At 34.5% G+C, this 20,984-nt stretch overlaps 2 protein-coding genes across 3 annotated transcripts in view; one reads left to right on the forward strand and one right to left on the reverse strand.

The window, feature by feature from the left end:
- CDC73 (cell division cycle 73) overlaps positions 1-20,984 on the reverse strand; it is a 108,050-nt gene that overhangs the window by 35,372 nt on the left and 51,694 nt on the right. The window lies entirely within an intron of this gene.
- Positions 8,056-14,722, forward strand: B3GALT2 (beta-1,3-galactosyltransferase 2). 2 transcript variants are annotated; one of them, XM_034409588.3, is made up of 2 exons: positions 8,056-8,684; positions 13,008-14,722. In XM_034409588.3, the coding sequence occupies exon 2, from the start codon at positions 13,135-13,137 to the stop codon at positions 14,401-14,403; it is 1,269 nt and encodes a 422-aa protein (XP_034265479.1). In that variant the 5' UTR covers positions 8,056-8,684; positions 13,008-13,134; the 3' UTR covers positions 14,404-14,722. The 2 variants fall into 2 exon arrangements, with proteins under 2 accessions (XP_034265479.1, XP_087746210.1); XM_087890084.1 differs by lacking the exon at positions 8,056-8,684 and adding an exon at positions 12,168-12,307.

Consider the following 20,984-nt stretch of genomic DNA (forward strand, 5'->3'; position numbering starts at 1 on the left):
ATGTCCCTGAGTTTTCTCAACTCTTTCTAAATGTTGAAGCTTCCAATAAGGAAGCAGAGGAGCAGTACAGGTAGTCCTTGACTTACAACCACAGTGGAGCCAAAATTTCTGTTGCTAAACCAAACATTTGTTAGGTGTGTGGTTCCCCATTTTACAACCATTTTTGTCACAGTTGTTAAGTGAATCACAGCAGTTGGTAAGTTAATCATGTGGTGTTAAGTGCAACTATCATAAATACATGTCAGTTGTGCCAAGCAGCTAAAATTTTGATCACATGACCATGGGGATGCGGCAAAGGGTGATAACTGTTCATAAGTCACTTTTTTCAGTGTTGTAACTTCAATTTTACAAGTTGTAACTTGTAACTTCAAATGATCACTAAATAAATGGTTATAAGTTGAGGACTACTTGTATTTAAAACAATAGGTTAAAACTACAGTGATAAAGAAATATTTTTTCAGAGCAATTCTTTATGTGGTTGCTTCCTTTTTGCCTTCTTAGCTCCCTCCCCCCACTCCTATGTATGTACCAATGTATTGTAACTATTTATCGTTACTTTATCACTTCAGCATTATTCAGACCAACTGTACATCTGGTGTGTAGAACTTTTTATAGGGCAGGGGCCTCACAAGATCTTTGAGTAAGACTTCAAAAAATAATAATAGATGTAAGCTAAGTTTTATTTAATTTTTAAATTTAATTAATATTAAATACAGTTAGGTTTTACTCTACAGTCATATAACAACTGTCTTCTTTTATCATGTTAAAAAACTTGGAGGTCTTGGGATCTCAGATTGCATAACAGATATAAGCAATGAGACTAAGTGTTACCAAAGCTACTGTTCATGGAAGTCATGGATATTCGTTAGTATATTTTCAACAAACTGAAATGTATGGATACAGTTTGAACTACTAGTTCACATTATTGTTTTCCTATGGATAGCAGATGTCTACTTGTTTATACTTTTTAATTCCATCCTAATTACTTTATAAGTAATCAAGGTGGCAAACATACATAATATTTCTTCCTCCTCCTATTTTTCACACAACAATAACTCTGCGAAATTAATTCAGTCAAGAGAAGTCACTGACTCAAAGTCACTCGGACACTTTCATGCCTAAAGTGGGACTAACTCACAATCTGCTGATTTCTAAACCATCCACTTAACCACTACACCAAACTAATTCCTTTTATGTTCAAACAATTAATTTGTGGGTTTTTTTAAGAGTAAAATGATATTGAAACTGCCCTGCAAATAAAGTAATAAACATCAGATTTGCTAAACTGAATACTTTGCAAGTTCCTAAAATAGAAGAAGGAAGAAGAAGAAAAAAACAAACCCAAAACACTCCAACAAAAAAACCCCTGAAAAGACTGTTTATATACAGTTTTTCAATCATACATTTTCCAATCCCTTTATATAATAAAAACATGAATTGCAAGCATGTTTCAATAAAGGTTTCTCTGATCTCAGTAGGGAAGAATTTCACACATAATTCCACCCTTGAGCAAAGGAACAAACTCAATTCAGTTTGTGCCCAATTGTCTATGCAGGTTCTGAATTCTACTCAGATAACAGCTGCTCAAAAGGAGACAGTAGCTCATGCCAAGCGATTCTTCTAGCAGCTGAGCTAAAATCATAATATGAACAAACTTCAGTTGACTCCTCTTGCCAACATCAAAAAAAGTTCAAATGGTCTTGGCCAACAAAGCACAATCCCCCCCCCCAAAAAAATACCACCATACATTTGTCTTACCATAAATCTGGAAACAGAGCAAAATAAGAAGCCATGCCCAGCTCAGAAGTTAGGTATTCCTACTCCTGCCAAGTATTTTTTTTAATCAAGTGATTTACTAGGGTGGAATTTATTGTAGTTTATAGCTTTCAGTCACAACAGTCTTGGTATCTAATTAATATTGCAACACATTACTAATCCACATAGTATAGAATAGCAGTACCTGTGCAATGATCCACACTGACAGGAGGAAATATTAATCCATTCAAGGTGTGCTTCACTAGAAAGCTTGCATTAGGTCCATCTAATGGTTCTGAACCAATGTTCAATTGTTTGGTCGTATTTATGACTATGCAGTCATTTTTCAGATTCCCTCCCCCCCCCCCTGCTTTACAGTTGTATTAAGCCTTAAAATAATGGTTTGCCTATTTAAGGATACAAACATAAATGCAAAAAAGATTATTATTTTAATACATTACCACTGTTTGAATTTTCAATAAAGATATGGCATATATAGACATATACTATGGAGTATCATTTAGAAATCTACTTAAAGACACCTCAGGGCTATTGTAAATTTTGAGCAATAAATACTCCAACTACTGTTTGAGATATCTGAGTATCCTTAAATAGATAGTAGTGTTTTGGCTACTAGCAAGAATGAACTTTTGACTGTATTCTAAACTATTTCTAGGAAATGCACTTAATGGAAGCCAAACCTTGAGTTTCTAGCACTTTACCAAACTTCATACAAGAAACACTATCAGTCTGTGAATTCAAAAAAGAAAGTAGGCCAATCTATGCATCTGCCATGTTTTTCACACAATCTGTTGATAAGGATATAAAAATGAGAATAGTGTGTTTCTCAACAAGAATATAATTAAATAATAAAAATGTGCAGCTTATTTAAATGCCTAATCTTATTTAGATATCATCTGAGTATTTTATCAGTGTTCTTTTAGTAATATTCCTATCAAATATTTATCAGAAATAGAAATTTTAACTCTTGATTCATGTATATTTTAATATAAACTGTGTCTCATAATTTGTATTCTTTTTTAAAAAAAATAAAAGCTTTCATAATGAAGGCATATATTACAAATGTATCTCTGCTATATATTTGGGATAATGACTGATCTTAAGGATTATTAAAAGCATGAAAAACCTGTTCCACAACCTTTGTCATTTCACAGTTCTTAACGTTCTTCTCCATTAATAGGATATTAGGGTGAGTTAGAACTTAAACTGAAGGGAAGGGAAATGAAAAACTAGAAATACACACATCATTTTGATTTAAATGTCCCTGGTATGACGAAAACCTGAAATTAACACTATAATTTGTTACCATTGCTGCAAAATATAAGGAAGAATTAACCATTTATTGATTCACATGTTGAGAAGGAGGATTTCTTCTGAATGAAAAGCTCATGAGTGAAGTATGTAGCTAGATCTATAAGAAACAAGACACTATAAGTCATACATAGACACTAATCTTATATTTGTAGTATTTGGATATAAATAGCAACCCTCTTCTCCACAATTCTGCATTATGTTGGATTATTACCAGATTAGTTTCATTACTAACCTTAACAATTCAGGTTTGTTATTATTAATATGGCTCTACTATTTATTCCTGTCTTGGCCAACATCAGAAACAAAGTGTGTTTGACCTTTCTTTAAAAGGTACTGAAATGAATCTGCAAAGAGCCTCTGTTCCTTGGAGAACTGGAAAGGCTAAAAGGACAGAGAAGTTTATGTACAACTAATTTTGAAGATATAACAGATAGATTCCATTTTCAGGCTGATAGTTCCTCTGTAGTCACAGACAAAGAATACATCAGTAAAGAACAATGTCATTCCAAAAAGGAAAAAACAACTTTTGAGAAAAGAACAATTGGAGATATTATCTTTGAATCAAATATATTTTACTGGGGATGGCAGACACTTGGTACTGTATATGACAAAAAATATAGGAAATTGTGTTTGCTGCAAGCATACAAACTGTAATTTATTTGCTTAACATGATTGCAGATTATTTTACACCTTAATAGTCAAATAGCACTGGGGTGTACTCCATAGTTAGGCTGCATATTAGCAACATTAATGTGGAAAAACAGGTGAATTAGGTTATTATGGAAAAAACTAAGTATGAAAGGACAGAGATGCATCAGACATGATAGAAGAAAATGGGGCAGAACTAGTTCATAAATGAATTCTGGGGAAAGGTTCATGTCAGAACAAATTTTTCTTAGGTTTGTCAATGTCCGGTGAGTGGAAATAGGTCATAAAATACCAAAAAATGATAAAATGATAAAATAGCCAAAGATCAAAATAGCCCAAAGAAACATGAAAAAAACTATAAACCTAAAAATTTTTTGAGAAGAATTATCATGGGTTTTATGCTTTATGCAAGCTTAAATCTACAAACCAAGATGCATGTGTTCTGAGTAATTGGCCAGTCGATTCCTATTGGACCAACTGAACAAAACTGAGTAAAAGTATACTTTGTGTTATCAGGCTACTGCCTGGATCACACTGAGAAAATGGGTAAACTAATGTGACATCTACAGTACTGTTGCCAATGCTGTTTGTTTGTTTGATCCAGAATGTTATTTTAGGGCAGGATGTGATAGAATCTGTAGAGCTAACTATTGGCAACAAAAGCATTCATATGAAATTTTAGACAGTTACACATGAGTATAGCCTCCCCTCCTCTCATAGTTCCATATTAATTTTCTCAATATGATGGACCTTGGAGAAATGAATCAAGAATGGAGCTTGTGGAGAATTAGCACACAGTGGGTTCAGTTGGTTTAGTTCCACTTTGGGTAAATGAACATCTATTCTGAATTATCTCACTTCGTTTTGTGGTCTGATGTGACCATTTTGATGAAATCCAGCATACATCCCATGCCAATTAATTAATTAATTAAATTTCTTTGCTGGCTATCTCACTATTGAGGTGAATCTGGGCAGCTGACAATATTACACTTTTGACTACAGAAAATTCCACATAGTTTGGATATATATATATCCATGAAGTTATATTTCCACAAAGATCCTAAATATGCCCTTTTAGCATTTATATTTACCTTTGTAGTCATAGCAATCTATATACTATTAAAACTTTTTCTCCATAATCTTTAATGGGGCAAAATGGGGCAACAATTTTTGAACCAAGATCTATCAAATGGACTTACTTACAGAATGTGTCCAAAATCTGAGACTCATGACTCCAAGGGGAACAAAATCTGAGAAAGTTGTGGCTGCTTCAGGGAGGAAGAAGGCTTTCTGATGCTTCTTGCCAGCTTCCCACAAGGAAACTCAATAGAGAAGCCAGCAGGAAGTTGGCTTGCTCCCTCTCTCACTGATGTTTTGCCACCTGTGATCATTCCATTTTTTTGGTAAAGAAATATCTCTGAAACAATGACTAAATAGGGTACAGGTTGTCTGAGTTCTCAAGATATTATACATAATATTGGTTTTCATATATGCAAATATCTTCTAGATATCAAGAAGATCTCAAACAAGAAGGTTTTTATAATGTTTTGACTACCTTAGATAAGATATTGATGGGCTCTGATGACCATGTAATTAAAAAGTTATATGGACACTTGCTAGAGGCAAAATTGGAAGAAGAACAAGTTAAAGAGTCAATGATAGCATGGAGAAAAAATTTGCTTATAGTATTGATTTAGAGCAGTGGTTCTCAACCTTCCTAATGCCGCGACCCTTTAATACAGTTCCTCATGTGGTGGTGACCCCCAACCATAAAATTATTCCTAAAATCATTGAAAATATGTGTTTCCGATGGTCTTAGGCGACCCCTGTGAAAGGGTCGTTCGACCCCCAAAGGGGTCGCGACCCACAGGTTGAGAACCACTGATTTAGAGAAATGGCAAAAATTGTGGTCACATAATTATAAAATGACAATAGCATATAAGGAGAATTTGTATAAGACGTTTTACAGGTTGCATTTATCCCCAACAAGGATAGCCAGAATGTTCAAGAACAAATCGGAGAAGTGCTGGAAGTGCCATCAGACCCCAGGATCTTATTACCATATATGGTGGACATGCGTAGAAGCAAGGAGATTTTGGACTAAGATACACATATGGTTGGAAAAAATGACAAAGAGACATATTGACCTTAAACCAGAAATATTTTTATTAGGGATCTTATCACAGACATTTAACAAAGAATTACAATATTTAATTGTGAATATATTGACAGTGGCTAGAATTGTATTTGCAAAAAACTGGAAAGGAGAGAAGATGATTACTGATGAAGAAATTATTAAGAAAATGTTGGATTGTGCCAAAATGAGTAGATTGACATTTGAAATAAGAGAACAGGAAGATAAACAATATTATTTGATATGGGAGCTATTTTATCAATGGATAGATAATAAATCATGGAGATGAAATATTATATATGAAATGAAATTTGGATAAAATGTTTAAACACTTTTTTTTTTATTAGAGGTAAGAATATCTGTCATATAATGAGAGTTTGAAAATTTTGAGAGCATGAAATGATTTTCACCGATCGAAATACTGTCTGTAAGTGTTTGGATGTTTTTATGTTGTTTTTGTTTAAAAAAAAACTTTTTGCAAAAAAAAGAGATATTATACATAATATGGATCTGATATGACGACATAAGAGAGTGATTATCCAGAATCAACCATCATAATCAAGGAGTTCACTTTAACTACTTCATTGGCTCAATTACATAGAATGTTAATTCTGAAGCTTGCACATGTATATTTCTCTAATTTTTATCACGAATTATTTATTATATTTATATCCCACTTCTCACCCAGGAGCGAAAGGTAGTACACAAATTTCTTCCTTCTATTTTTTTCTACAACAACAAACTTGTAAGGTTTGTAAGGGCTGGGAATGACTGGTCCAAAATCACTCAGTGAATTTCTGGGGCTGAGGTAGACTAGCCCCAGGATCTCCTTATTCTTAGTACATTCTTAGTCAACCTCCTTAATCACCACACGGGCATTTATAATATACAACAGGGACAACACATGAAGTAGAAGTAAAGGAAAATATAGATTACTATGTTTTTAATGCCATTCTCTGCCAGAAGTAGTTAAAACAAAGTCAATTAAAAAAAAAAAGTGATTAGGAGTGGCAAAATGTTTTTGATAAATTTCTTCACAAAAGACTCCTAAAGTCACAGACAGTTACATTTGGAGATTTTTTTTTAGTTCAGAAAGAAATTGAGGATCTAATTACTAAAAATGATTAAACTCTAACATTTACAAATGTTAACATGATGCCAATCTTGAATAGAAGAGCTGAAAAACCCTGTCTCTTCAAACTGCATTACAAACCATGGCTTATCCTATGAAGTTGAATGGCAGGGGATTTTGGAAAACCTTTTTTTTTAAAATGTATTTACACAATGCAGAGTTAAAATTATTTAGTTTATTACCAAGAGTAATAATGTTAATAAAAAGGAAATGGAAATAAATTCATAGAAAACAAAGCTATCAGCATTGCCTATCAAGGAGGTTATATCTCCCTATCAAAGTCAATGTGCCTTTTAATCTCCGTTGAAATGAAGGAATCTAGTAGAAACCACAATAATGCTTACAGCACAAATGAATCATTGTTGCAATGACATCATGATGCAAATGACATCATTTGCCCCCCTCTCAGATGTGCATAAAAACAATCATGCTTTTGTATTCAAGCTGGCTAATGGAATTCTTCAAGTGCTTTTTAACAACATGGAATTAGAATGTTTCACTAAATAAAACTTTGGCCTCTTTTTTTTTTTTTTTTTTTAAGAAATGGGTATCAAATTATTACTCTGATAATGTAATTGTTTTATATATTTAAAATATGATGAAGTTCAAACTGGCAGAAGCTGTTTTGACTAACATTTTCAAAATAAGGCATGTGTCTAGTATAAGCAGATAAATTTACCTCAAGATAATTTATAAAAATCTCAAGGTAGCTTCTAAAAAATTGCTAAAGGTTTGCTAAAGAGTTTGCATTTATATAATGCAGAAATCTGTTTGGATTCAGATAAACTAATATCTGACATTAAGACATGTTTAGGAAGTGGAGGTTATAGCACTAAAGATAAAGGAAGGCAACTGAGGAAAACACACTGATCTCATCAATCCCCATTATCTCTCATTTTATTCATTCAATGCTATGCTGGATGTGTGTATCGTCTATTGAAGGGAAGCAAAAGCAGTGAGCTCTCTCTGGCTGCTTTCAGATTTAGTCCGAATGAATGCAAACTGTCACGTGGGACATAGCCAAGCAATGACGTGAAATTCTGCTCTGTCAGAAGACAGCATCTGTCAAAAGCCCACATTTAAACTGCTGCCTTCCTGTGCAGCAGCTGAGGAACTACGGATTGGATTTTTCTGAACAAAACCTTAAGATAAATCCCTTTTCTTCCTCACATCTTTCAACTCATCCTTTTTGGTTACTGCCTAGCAACAATGAAGAAAGTGGGCTAAATCGTATTATCAAATGCCGGAGAACAGCTCCTTATTCTAGCTAGTTCCTGCTGCTTTGCCTCACATCACCATTAGAAATATGGATACTGAAGAGAGAACACAGCACTGCATTGTACAAGAATGGAACCACCAACTGTAAAAGCTTCAATGCTTCTATTGTCAGCAGCAGCAGACAATGTCTGCAAGGATGGAAATTAGAAGTGCTGCTTCCGTCTCTTGAGATGACCACAGAAAAATCAAGACAAGAAAGCTGGTGACCAGGGAAGGAAGCAGAGCAGGAAGCATACAGATGGACACAGTGGATGCCTTGAAAGCAGTCTCGGACAGCAGGCTGTTGGGGGGAGGGAGACGAAAGCATGGCTGATAGCATCTTTTTGGCTGAAGGGATGGTGTGCCAAAACTACTTGCAGTGGGCTTAATCTTTTCATGCTACAAATGGCCTGAATAAGGAAGGTATGTCAAATCATTGTATGATATTTAATTCAAGTGCATGATTTCTTAACAGAATAGAAAGCACTGTCATTCACTCACCGAGAAGTCAGAGTTAGTGCTTTCATGGATGATTAACTGTGTTAATGTATATATTTATGTAATGTATACAGGGCTTTTTGTATGCACAGTTGATAAAAATGTGACTGGATTGAAATATGCTTGTTAAGAAAACCATCACTTGTAGTCCAGTGCTAAAACTGGGGAGATTAGAAAAATGAGAAAGAAAGGCGAGGAAAGACTATTAGCAATAACAGAGTTATATAAAAAAAATCTCCTTCATCCTCTCTGTCTTAAAAAAAAACAGCTAATCAAATTAGGAACAATTTTACTCTTACTTGGGTAACACTAGTAACACAGCTATTATGTGATATATTCTAAATACCATCAAAGCACACTTAAGCAGCCCAGTAAGTTCAATAGCATCTTCAACCTTTCGAGGTTTGATTTACTCCCTTAGCCCCTAACACCCAGTGCCATCTGATTATTATTAGCAGCCACACCTGATACATAATCCTCCAAAAGGGCTCCAAAAAAGAAGATTAGTGTTTTGAGATTTGAGCATCAGGATCAACTGGGCAGGTAGTAATATCAATAACCATCAGAATTCTCAGAAGGAAGCATCAATATACTATTTCCTTCAAGATGGGGGCATATATCACATCATCCCAAGTTCTGAGTAGCATGTAATGTTTTGAGCTGCATAGTAACAAAAAGCTGTTATTAAACAACTACATTACCAGCATTCCTAGTCATTTAAACTTGATGGTTTTGTTGGAAATGCTTATTGGAAAAAACACAGGTTACTTATCTGCAATAAAAATTTAAAACCTAAATCCATTGCAATTTTAATACTGCTTTACTGCCTGAATCCTTCTCTTCCAAAACCCGAGCCAACAACTAATACTAAATGATTAACGATTGTTAAGCATAAATGTGTTTTCATTGCCTTAGGCAAAACTCATAATATATTTTTTTTAATGGGGAAATCTGGTTTTGAGAGAATAATAGGACAAAATCTGAGGTAAATTACAAGAATAGAATAAACAGACTGGGAACATGTATTTTGAAATATCGATCATGTATAATGTTTAAAAATCTTTAGTCAAAATAAGTTACTTTACATTCCAAGGATTTTTATTTAAACTATTAGGATTTTAAAATGACTAATGAAGACTCCTCCATCTGATAAGTCTTAATGCAGGTATGTCAAAACTAATGTCAGACCCTATTTAATACAGACATTTAAAAAATTGCCCTGCCTGATATATCAAATTTAATTCTTCTTTCTTTTCCCCTCAAATATTCTGATTACTGACTGGAGCTCTCAAGAGATAAAAAGAAATTATGGGCAACTTAAATATGCAAGCCATTACCAAAACAAAACATCATCATTTTAGTATTCTATCTAAGCTGAGCACCTGAGACTCGAAGAGGCATTTAACATAGCTTTTTAATGTAGGCCATGATCCAAAGTGGCCCATTTATGATCACAGAGCAAGCACTAGCTTCCACAGTTCCACTCTTGTTTATCTCAGTGCCATGTAGTTTCCTGACCCTCAAGAGTGGCTTTTAGGGATGCTTGAAACGGAGAAAGATACAGGGTACATGTGATGCCACACATAGTGTTTTGGATCATAAACTATGAACATTTTGCATTCTGTGGAGAAACCAACTTTAAAATTTACATGCATCTATGTATCTTGACACCTTATATTAACTACATTGTAGGTATATTAAATCTTAAAATAAGTGTCCTCACTAGTTACAAAATTGTAACATGATACATGCAAAAATATTAAGTAACTGATATAATTGCTAATTTTCTTACAAAACCAATGTAATTGTTTTCAGCTAAGATTATGTTAAATATTTTATGCATTCTTTGATTGGATATATTGTAATAGTAAAATCAATTAACACTTAACTCACCTTATTATAATTGGGTGACATATGCTTTAAAGAACAAAAGACTGTCCTTTTCTATACACTATTAAGTGTAGTAAAGATGTAGATATAATGAACAAATATCATGTTTAAATACTTAAATACAGGAGATCTAGTTCAAATAAAATCTAGTTCTAAAAAGACACAGCTAAGAGGAAGTCCTTTCGATGTCCTCCACATAGCTGCACCAGTTAACTGTATCTCAAGTAGTTAATACATATTTGCATATACAAATAAATCATCTAAAAAGATGATTTTAATTTTTTAATTAAAAAGTGTAAATTATAAACCAGAAATTATTAAAATATAATGTTAGAATTTATCCAGGGTTTATATTGTGGATGTTTAAACTTGAAATCTTTCAAGTTCAAAAGGGCAACTTTAATAGGATATTTATTTTCCAGAGAAAACAGTTTTGAGAATTTTAATTTATAGCTCAAGGATGGTATAAGTTTTACAAAGACGTACAGCATCCTACAATTCAAAGCTAAGCCTACTACTTGCTCCTCCTAGTGGCAGTTAGTATGATGAACTGGAGCTTTTGTTCTGAATGATAGAAAATACTTCTTTTGAGACACCAAAAGATTTGCTATGTGTTCCATACTGTACTGAATTTTCCTTAATGTCTACTGGAAAAATTAAAAGACTGTATTCCCATTTATTTCAATCTGTTTTTGCTACTGTATATTTAAGTTCCTATTTGATGAAACACCCTGTTTAACGACAATTTAACATCATAATCCCTCTCAATCACATTCTTTTTAAAATGAGAAACTGACATTGAATATGCCATTCATGCAAAACAGTAGTCCTTTAAATTTTTTTAAAAATCCAATATATGTTTTAAGAGGTGGCAAAGTCATTAATTATAGTGTAAATGTACATTTTAAAAATTATTATTTCTTATTAAAATATTCATATGACTTTTACTCAGAGCCCCAGCATTTAAAACAATGCATGGAATCACAAATCAATTTACATTATGTTCAAAATGGCTCAGTTGAGGATAATGTCGTGAGTTTTAATATGCAGTATCGTAAAAATTCCGTATTACCTTTATTCAAGAATACAAAAATGAAGTAACAGTAAGAAATGTTTTATAAAATGTTAGTTATGATCTACCAACAATATTTAAATATTACTTACAGTATCTTATTCATCATAGGTATGTACAGCTTTTCTATGATTTATTTCTAGGAAATGCTACATAGGGAGTGGGTCTGTATGTGCAAGTACATAGTTGAAATCCCAAATGAATTACAACAGCTTTTAGAAGCTAAAGGGATATTTAATGTGATTTTTTTTTAGTATAATATAATCATATAAAGAAAATAATATCAAGCTCTATTGTAGCTTTTTAAGCACATTTAAAAGGATCAAAATCAGTTATGAATCAAAATGTTCAATATTTGTTAATTCTGAAGGATATTTAACCGAGTTATTTGCATCTGGAAAATTAATTTTAAAAAGTGTATCTTCTCACTGACTTTCTGAACGCAGGAGGGGCCAATGGAAACAAGCCAAGCAACATACTGTGACTAACAAAGCTCTGCTATAATCAATCACTTATGACTGTCCCTCTATCAATGTATGACAATTTCCCAAGAGTCACTGGGACTAGATACTGTGAATCATACTAGGTAATGCATTCAAATTAGCTTTAATTAGTACTCATAATCCTGCCAGTGGATACCAAGTTATTTATATTTGATCTTTACCGAGAACCCTTCATTTGCAGTATGCTGAAACTTAAAAGACTCAAGTCATAAATCACAAGCAAACCTATTTTAAAACATACACCCCAATAAGCAAGTATATGGGATTGTAGCAAACCTGTTACTAGAAAGTACATTTTTTAAAAAAACAGTAACAGCTGTACTCAAGAACTTCAGTGGCATATGCAGAAGGGATTCTTGAGGATAGAAAGTTTTAAAACCACAGGAACATAATCTTGTTTTGTATCGGTACCATATATTAATCTCGTATAGTTTTTAAAACAGATTGCACAAATCAAAAATTTAAGAATAGCAAACTGGGCAAGTATTAGGTATGGATTTGAAGAATACGAGTTCAAATCCTGCAGGGCTTAGAACTAATCAAAGACTTTGGGTGCTAATTTACCAACTGTAAAAAGGGAATAAATAACCAAGGTGGTTTGGATGCCAAACCAATAAATAAGAAATAATTTGAAAATTTAACAGTTATGCATAAGTTATTATTGTTGTTTGTTTCCCCTTTCTGTAAAAAAACCCTCTTCTTTTTCATATGTTCCTTATAAAAGGAGCTTTGAAAGCAATCTTTGAAAACTTATTCACTTAAATCTCCTTTTGATTTTTACAGAGCTTGCCAGTCACTAGCCATCTCCCTATAAAAGACGCAAGATGAATTCCATGAAATAGCAGTGGATCCCAAACAAAGAAAGCACTACCTTCAATCATTCTCATATCCATTATTGGATACTTACAACATGCTTCAGTGGAGAAGGCGGCATTGCTGCTTTGCCAAGATGACCTGGAATACCAAACGGTCTCTCTTTCGCACACACTTCATTGGTCTACTCTCTCTTGTGTTCCTTTTTGCTATATTTCTCTTTTTTAATCACCATGATTGGCTGCCTGGGAGAGTTGGATACAAAGAAAACCCTGTGGCATATACTACACGGGGATTTAGATCAACAAAAAGTGAAACAAACCACAGCTCTTTAAGGACCATTTGGAAAGATGCAGTTCCTCAAACCCTGAGGCCACAAATGATTATTAATTCCAATGATACGGGAGTGTCACCTCAGGGAGTTACTGGTTTAGAGAACACGCTCAGTGCCAATGGGAGTATATACAACGCAAAAGGAACTGGGCATCCAGCTTCGTATCATTTTAAATACATCATCAATGAGCCTGAAAAATGCCAGGAATCAACTCCGTTTCTAATACTTCTTATAGCTGCAGAACCAGGCCAGGTGGAACCTCGGCAAGCTATCAGGCAAACCTGGGGGAATGAAAGCCTGGCACCTGGGATTCAAATAGTTCGGATTTTTTTGCTAGGTTTAAGTATTAAATTAAATGGATACCTTCAGCAAGCCATCCTAGAAGAAAGCAGGCAATATCATGATATTATCCAACAAGAATACTTGGATACTTATTACAACTTAACAATTAAAACACTCATGGGGATGAACTGGGTGGCCACCTATTGCCCAAATGTTCCATATGTTATGAAAACTGACAGTGACATGTTTGTAAATACAGAGTATTTAATACACAAGCTTTTGAAGCCAGAGCTGCCTCCCCGGCAAAAATACTTTACTGGCTATCTAATGAGGGGATATGCACCTAATCGGAATAAAGACAGTAAGTGGTACATGCCACCTGATCTGTATCCAAGTGAACGCTACCCTGTATTCTGCTCTGGGACTGGCTATGTGTTTTCTGGAGATTTAGCGGAAAAAATTTTTAAGGTTTCACTGAGTATCAGACGGTTGCATTTAGAAGATGTATATGTAGGCATCTGTCTTGCCAAATTGAGAATTGACCCAATGCCCCCACCCAATGAGTTTGTCTTCAATCACTGGCGGGTTTCTTATTCCAGCTGTAAATATAGTCATCTAATTACCTCCCATCAGTTCCAGCCTAGCGAACTGATCAAATACTGGAACCACTTGCAACAGAATAAGCACAATGCCTGTGCCAACACAGCAAAAGAAAAAGCGGGAAAATATCGTCATCGTAAACTGCACTAGAAAGGACTTTTCTAAAAATACTGCAAAGTGTAAAAAGAAAAATCCAGTTGAAAGCATGTACAGTGGGGGGGAAAGTGATGTGCTTAAGAGGGAGATATTTAAGATGAAGCACTTAATGTGTGAAAATTATTTTTTTAATTTAAAAAAATTATCTAATTCTTTAAAATATTACAAAAGGAATATTAATCAAAAGGGTTCCAATGGCAGGAAAAGAGAAAAGGCAGTATCAAGATATTTGTGTTAATGTGCAATAATAAGCATGCACAGCTTGGTGGTACAATTGCTATTTTATGTGCCAATAAAATTCACTACGCAAATATTCTATATTAATTTAATTTTTAAAATATTTTTTTGAAAAAAAAACAATGAGAGTGAAAAATAACTGAAAAAATACAAATCAAATTTCTCCCACTGACTGAAATTTCAGCTGAGTATACATAATTTTCAAACATGATTTTATGTAGCACCAATGCTATCAGAATTTAAAGAATTCCCATGCTATAACAGAGATAATATCTTGGAATAAGAACACTGACAACTATGTAAAATATAAAATCTCATACAGATCACAGCTTGCCTCATTAAAATATTCTTAATGAACTGTTTTCTTGTAAAACAAGTCCTTTCAATAGTTAAAACACTTTGATTGCCATGTAAGATACACCATTATTTCTTGACAATTTTTACCTAATATTTTAGTAATCTATCAAAATAGAAAGGAACTACTTCTAGAGGCTACAGTGAGAATGTACTAAATTCAAAAGCTGTATTTATACGTTTCATTTGGAAAATATGTAATAATCTACATGTTAAAAAATATTTAGGGTTTCCTGTGATGCCATCTATTTTTTCAGTTCACCTAACAGCACCACCCAAGAAGAATTACTCTAGTAACTAAAGCAGGGATGGGTTCCACTTACCTTTGCTACCAGTTCGCAATGGGAGCGTGCGGGCGGCGCTTCTGCGCATGTGCAGAAGCTTCTGCGCATGCGCAGAGTGTCTGTGATGATGTCTGGGCAGGTGTGTGGAGCCTCCCGTCGCCATTACTACCTGTTCGCAAGATCCAGACCGAACCGGTAGTAACCCACCATTGAACTAAAGTATACAAAAGATATGATCCTATATCCCACTCATTGTTATAGAGATAGCTTAATATTCAACTAACAATGTTTTCCATAATGACATTCAAACTGAACAGAAAATGGTTTGTAAAACTATCAATTAAATCCTGATATTTGGTGAATAAGCAGGTTTTAAAATTTATCAATGAGACATGGGGATTCTATTAAGGTTCTTTAACAGAACTTTTCTGCACCTTCAAATTGGCAAAATTCATTAATATAAATACTAAATTGTTGAGATCATTGCTTCATTGTTTATAACTATACTTCAATCTTAAAATATACTATGATTTCAAACTTCAAAGATCTGACTCAAACAAAACAAGAGCCATCATCAGGAAACTCAACTCAATCCTTTTGAATACTCATGGAAAGCAGATAGTATATTTGCAAAATAGGTGAACATTCTCCAAAGGTTTCTCTTAATGCAATGATCTAGGCTACAACCAATATGAATAGTTTCTAGCTTCTGTCTTTCAATCTGACATGTTAGAAGTTTTATTGTATCAAAATAATTTTGTTTTGGGCAAGAACTGACTACGTGTTGCTATTCAGCTATTCTCAAAGTGCAGTTCCTATAGTTCCTTTCCATTGGCAATGGTGGCCAGAGTTAATAGTAATAGAGGTTAAAAACAACCAGAGGGCTATGAAGCACCATCCACACCATTCTTGACTTAGAAATGTATTTAACGAAGTAGCAGATAAATGAAAACTGGAAGACATAAAAAGTCATATTTATCCCATTCAATAACTTTCTGAAGAACTGATATTATACCCATCCTATTTCTAATGTGGAATTGCAAAATTCCACTGGCTGTTTTTGCCCATGATAAATCTAATTAATTATGTATGCAGTATTCTTATTACCTACAAGCATTAAAAACTACTTCATACCCAACTTGGGAGAAATTGCTTCATTGGTTTACTAAGTACTTGTGCTGGCTGAAATATGAGCTCATTAAAAGGAAATCAAGCCATAGAAAGTTGGGGAAAAAGTATGGAACATTCATTGTTCCTATACTGATGTAGTGGATTAACAGGGGAATGCATCATAGTAACATGTTGTTTGTTCCCATCCTCCATTAAACAAAGTACTGTCAGATAATACTCCTTCATAATGGGTTACGTTTCTCACTCATAATTAAAAAAATGTACTAGAAAACCAGGAAAGTCAGTTTCCTTTAAATCATACAACAAAATCTGTCTAAAATCAGATTTGTGGTCACTTCACTGCAATCTGATTTTTATATTTCTACAATTAACTAAGCCACATTTTATAAGCATCAAAACAAACTGTTCAGAATTAAAATGTTGTACATAATAATGGACAATTAATAAGCCAATTTACTGATAGCAACATCAAAAAATATTTAGTTTGATGGACTTCTTCTGACAACAAAAACTGTTAGGAGTGTAGTTTCCATAATGTTCTGTCTTAATCGTAAAGAACAATCCTAAATGTGAAACAATGCAGCAACAATTTTTTAAAATATGAGGGAAACCAGCTGGAGTTTATTTACAACCAACAGAAAGAAGTGAAAAAAAAAATCATTGTATTTCTGGCTTACTGGGAATTGCTTCCCTTTATTCTTCCCTTCCTTTTATTGGAGTCAGAGAAAGTAAACACTGATTGCACAAGTTCCACTGAAATTAATGATACTGGTTACAAAAGAAATCCCAATTGTTCCAATGGAAACTAAATAAAATTAAAGCAGTTGGATTAACATATAATGGCTTTAATAGACACTAATTTTTCCAACTATGATTGTAATGACTATATAGTAAGTGTGCATTTTTAAGCCTAATATATATTTGTTTTATGGAATTATATTTTATGAAATAAAATTAGTTAATATTTTTGCCCATGGCAAACAAAATATTATAAGTCTGAACTGTTAAAAGCAGGAATGAGGAAGCCATAGTTCAAAAGTGGCTTCCCTGCATCCCCAAATCACAGAACTGAACAAGGTTTAGGCTGCATTTCAACTGAATGATTTCAGAACTTTGTAACTGCTTGTTACCAGGTTTGATGATAAGGATGGGTATGATTAGTTTCCTAAAAGCATTCCATTACAAATCCTAACCAATCTCCTGCATTTTTTTTAAAGGGTGGAGGGGGAGGGAAGAAACCAACTTTGCTTTTTTTTAGGACAGCCTCATGCTAAATTCAGTTGATTAGGAAACCAAACTGCAATCCTGGCTCTCAAAGCTGAGCTCTTGGAAGTAGAAAAATATAATTAAAATAATAAAAGAGGCAGTAATCACCTACATTTATTTGTGTGTTATAAATAAGAATTCATTTCCTAAAACCATTTATTAACCCAGTTACTGGAAAAATGTCAAGTCCAATTCTTGGTGATCCATTGATACCTATCATTTCACAAAGCAGGATAGCTGAATTATCCTAGCTATATATAGAAAGACTGTCCTAATGCTTCAAGAACACAGGTGTCCTGATAATACATATAGGGCTGTCCAAAGATTTTGAAAGGGGCTCTTGACCAACTGTGTTAAACATAAGGAAAGCAATACTCCTCAAAGCTTCAATGATATTGTGCATTTTGAAAATAGTGTTGGCCTCTTTGAAGACTGTCCACAATATTCTGGGGTTGCTGTACCGAAGGAGGTACTATACTTTCCTGACTGTCTCAATAGAAGAGCTGTATGTACACACATAGGCAGAAAATTAGATACAGTCTTGAAATGAGCAATGTAAACCTTGAAAGAATGATGGTGCTCTGATGCATTGAGGAAGGGTGCTTCACTGACTATCGACACACTCTGCAAACCACTTCTTCTGCGTAAGCGTAATATCCAACCAGGCAGCCACATAGTTTATATAGTAACCATGAGCCAAGGCTGCTTTTTGTCTGTATTAATAATGATACAGTAATGGTATAACAATCTACATGTTAAAAAATATTTAGGTTAGATTGTTGTATTGTGCAATGTAGGTCATATATAGCAGTAGACAACCTAGATCCGAGATGGCGAACCTATGGCACGGGTGCCACAGGTGGCACGCGGAGCCATATTGGTGGGCACACAAGTGTTGCCCTAGCTCAGCTCCAGAGCGCATGTGCGCACCGGCCAACTGATTTTCAGGCCTTCCGGTCCCACCAGAAGTCGGGAAACTGGCTGTTTTTGGCCTCTGGAAGGCTTCTGGGGGGACGGGGAAGGCTGTTTTTGCCCTCCCTAGATTCCTAGAAAGCCTCTGGAGCCTGGGGAGGGGAAAAAAACGGGCCTACTGGGCCTACCGTGCCATCGCATGCCAAAAGCAGGGGAAAGTGTGGGGAGGTCACGTGCGCATACGCGGGAGGGTGGGGCGCATTGAATTATGGATGTGGGCACCCTTACCCGCGACCCCCCACACTTTTGGCATGCGACGGCAAAAAGGTTAGCCATCACTGACCTAGATTAAGACCATAGTAAATAAATCACGGAAACCATCTTAACATCTTCCATTAAAACTCATATTCACAACTTGGAATCCTACTATAGGATGCACCCAAATTTATCCTACCTTTTCTTCTTTATCAACAATTCTCCATTTTTTGTTACTGCACATTGAGGTTTTTACACAAGGAATTTTTCCATTTTATAACAGGGAGAAATTTGAAAAGAATTTTTTTTTCATCATTTCCATTCCAGTACTTTACATGGAACTGTATTTTATTCATTATGAACTAACCTTCATAACCACCTTGCTACTAAATATCATTTTATAATCTTTTAGTTTACTGTTATTAGTTATAATAATATTCGGCAATATTCTTGAAAAAAAATTATATACTGTATTTTTCGGAGTATAAGACACACCTTAGTTTTTGGGGAGGAATATAGGAAAAAAAATTCTGCCTACCAGGTATTCTTCTGGCTAGCATCCTTAGCCTAGTCAGTTTCAGCACATTAGTTCACTGGCTTTGCTCACACGTGCCTGGTTGGGGCTGAAATACAGCTTCTAAAGCAGAGCTGATCATCGGAAGGAGCAGCAATGAGAACAGCAGGCAAAACGCGGAATATCGCTTCACTTGCAAGTGCCTCATTGAGGCTAAAAAACAGCTTCAAAAGCACAGCTGATCGTCCGACAGCGCTCCAGTGACTAAAGCAGGCAAAGAGTGGAAGGGGTAAGAGAAGGCATGAGCTGTTTGTGTTTTCAGCCTCCAAACATGTCACTTTTTGGGCAGCGATAGGCGGCGATGTGCTTTGGCGATACCCGCAGCCTAGAAGGGCTCTCAAACAGAGCATTTGGAGGCTGAAAATGCGATGTGTAGTGTCCAAATGGCTAAACCAAGGAAGAGGATGCACAAAAGCCGAAGGGTAGGTGGGTTTACATTCAGAATATAAGACACACCCAAATTTTCAGCCTCTTTTAGGGGGGGGAGTGCGTTTTATAATCCGAAAAATATGGTATATTAGATTGTAAGTGGCTGAAAAAAGCCACTTTGGTTTTTTTCATTTATAAAACCCATTCTTTATTTCATTAGGGCAATTATGTTCCCAGGGAAAAAAGATAAACATAAGCAATAATGTTCTTAAATTAATTGGAATATGGAATTATGAAATGTCATTTATACATAGTATCTCTTACTATAGTTAGCGATAAAGTAACTTAACTCTTTAGCCTTTAAGGCCATCAGAGTCTGATTTCTGCTCAAGAAGATTCTTTCAATCCATTAATACTGAGCTTTTACCTAGTAGCTAGCATCACAAATACCAGTTTTCACATGAGGGATACTTTGTGATGGCTGAGAGCCATATATGACAAGTTTTAACAGGTGAAAAAATTATGCAAAAAAGTAAAGCTGGATCTTACTTGGTTATGATGATGTTTTCTATTTTTAAATGGTTTTTAATGGAGCACATGCCATGTTACTTTTTAAATTGTATGGTATTCTTACTCTGCAATGGAACAGTAATTATTTTCACAAATCCTTAAGAAAACAGGGCAAAAGTTGTTTTTTAACTCATTCAAGGCAGAATGGAGCTATCTCCAAATCATAATTCTCCCTAGAACTTTGGCCCAACATAGGGGCTAAACCCAGCTCAGTATCTTGCATGAAATGGACACCTTGTTCTTTATATTCAACCATTTAGTTGATTCTTTGTGACCTGATAAGCAACAGTTGTTGTTTATTTATATATGCATACATATAATTTATAAGCCATCTGATTTCCAACAGCTCTTGTATCAACTACCATTTTACCCAATCTGGAGAAGCTGTGAGAAGATAGCTCACAGCTTCTCCAGATTAGTTTAAGGATTAATTTTCTTTAGAACATCACTATAATCAATAAACTGACAATGATCCATATCCTTTATCCCAATATTCAGCAATAATACACAATAATACATTGATAAAGGATAACAGTTTTCCATGCCATTTTCTATTCCTTTTGAATAAAATCCCATCCATTATGCTGGATGTAATCTGCCAGATATTCGTCACTGAAGAATTC

Source organism: Pantherophis guttatus, chromosome 3 (assembly GCF_059756535.1).
Source record: "Pantherophis guttatus breed Tessera chromosome 3, ASM5975653v1, whole genome shotgun sequence".
Classification (NCBI taxonomy): Eukaryota; Metazoa; Chordata; class Lepidosauria; order Squamata; family Colubridae; genus Pantherophis; species Pantherophis guttatus.

What these genes read in the sequence shown, in the direction of transcription:
- B3GALT2 (XM_034409588.3), top strand. Translation starts at nt 13,135, where the DNA reads ATGCTTCAGTGGAGAAGGCGGCATTGCTGCTTTGCCAAGATGACCTGG.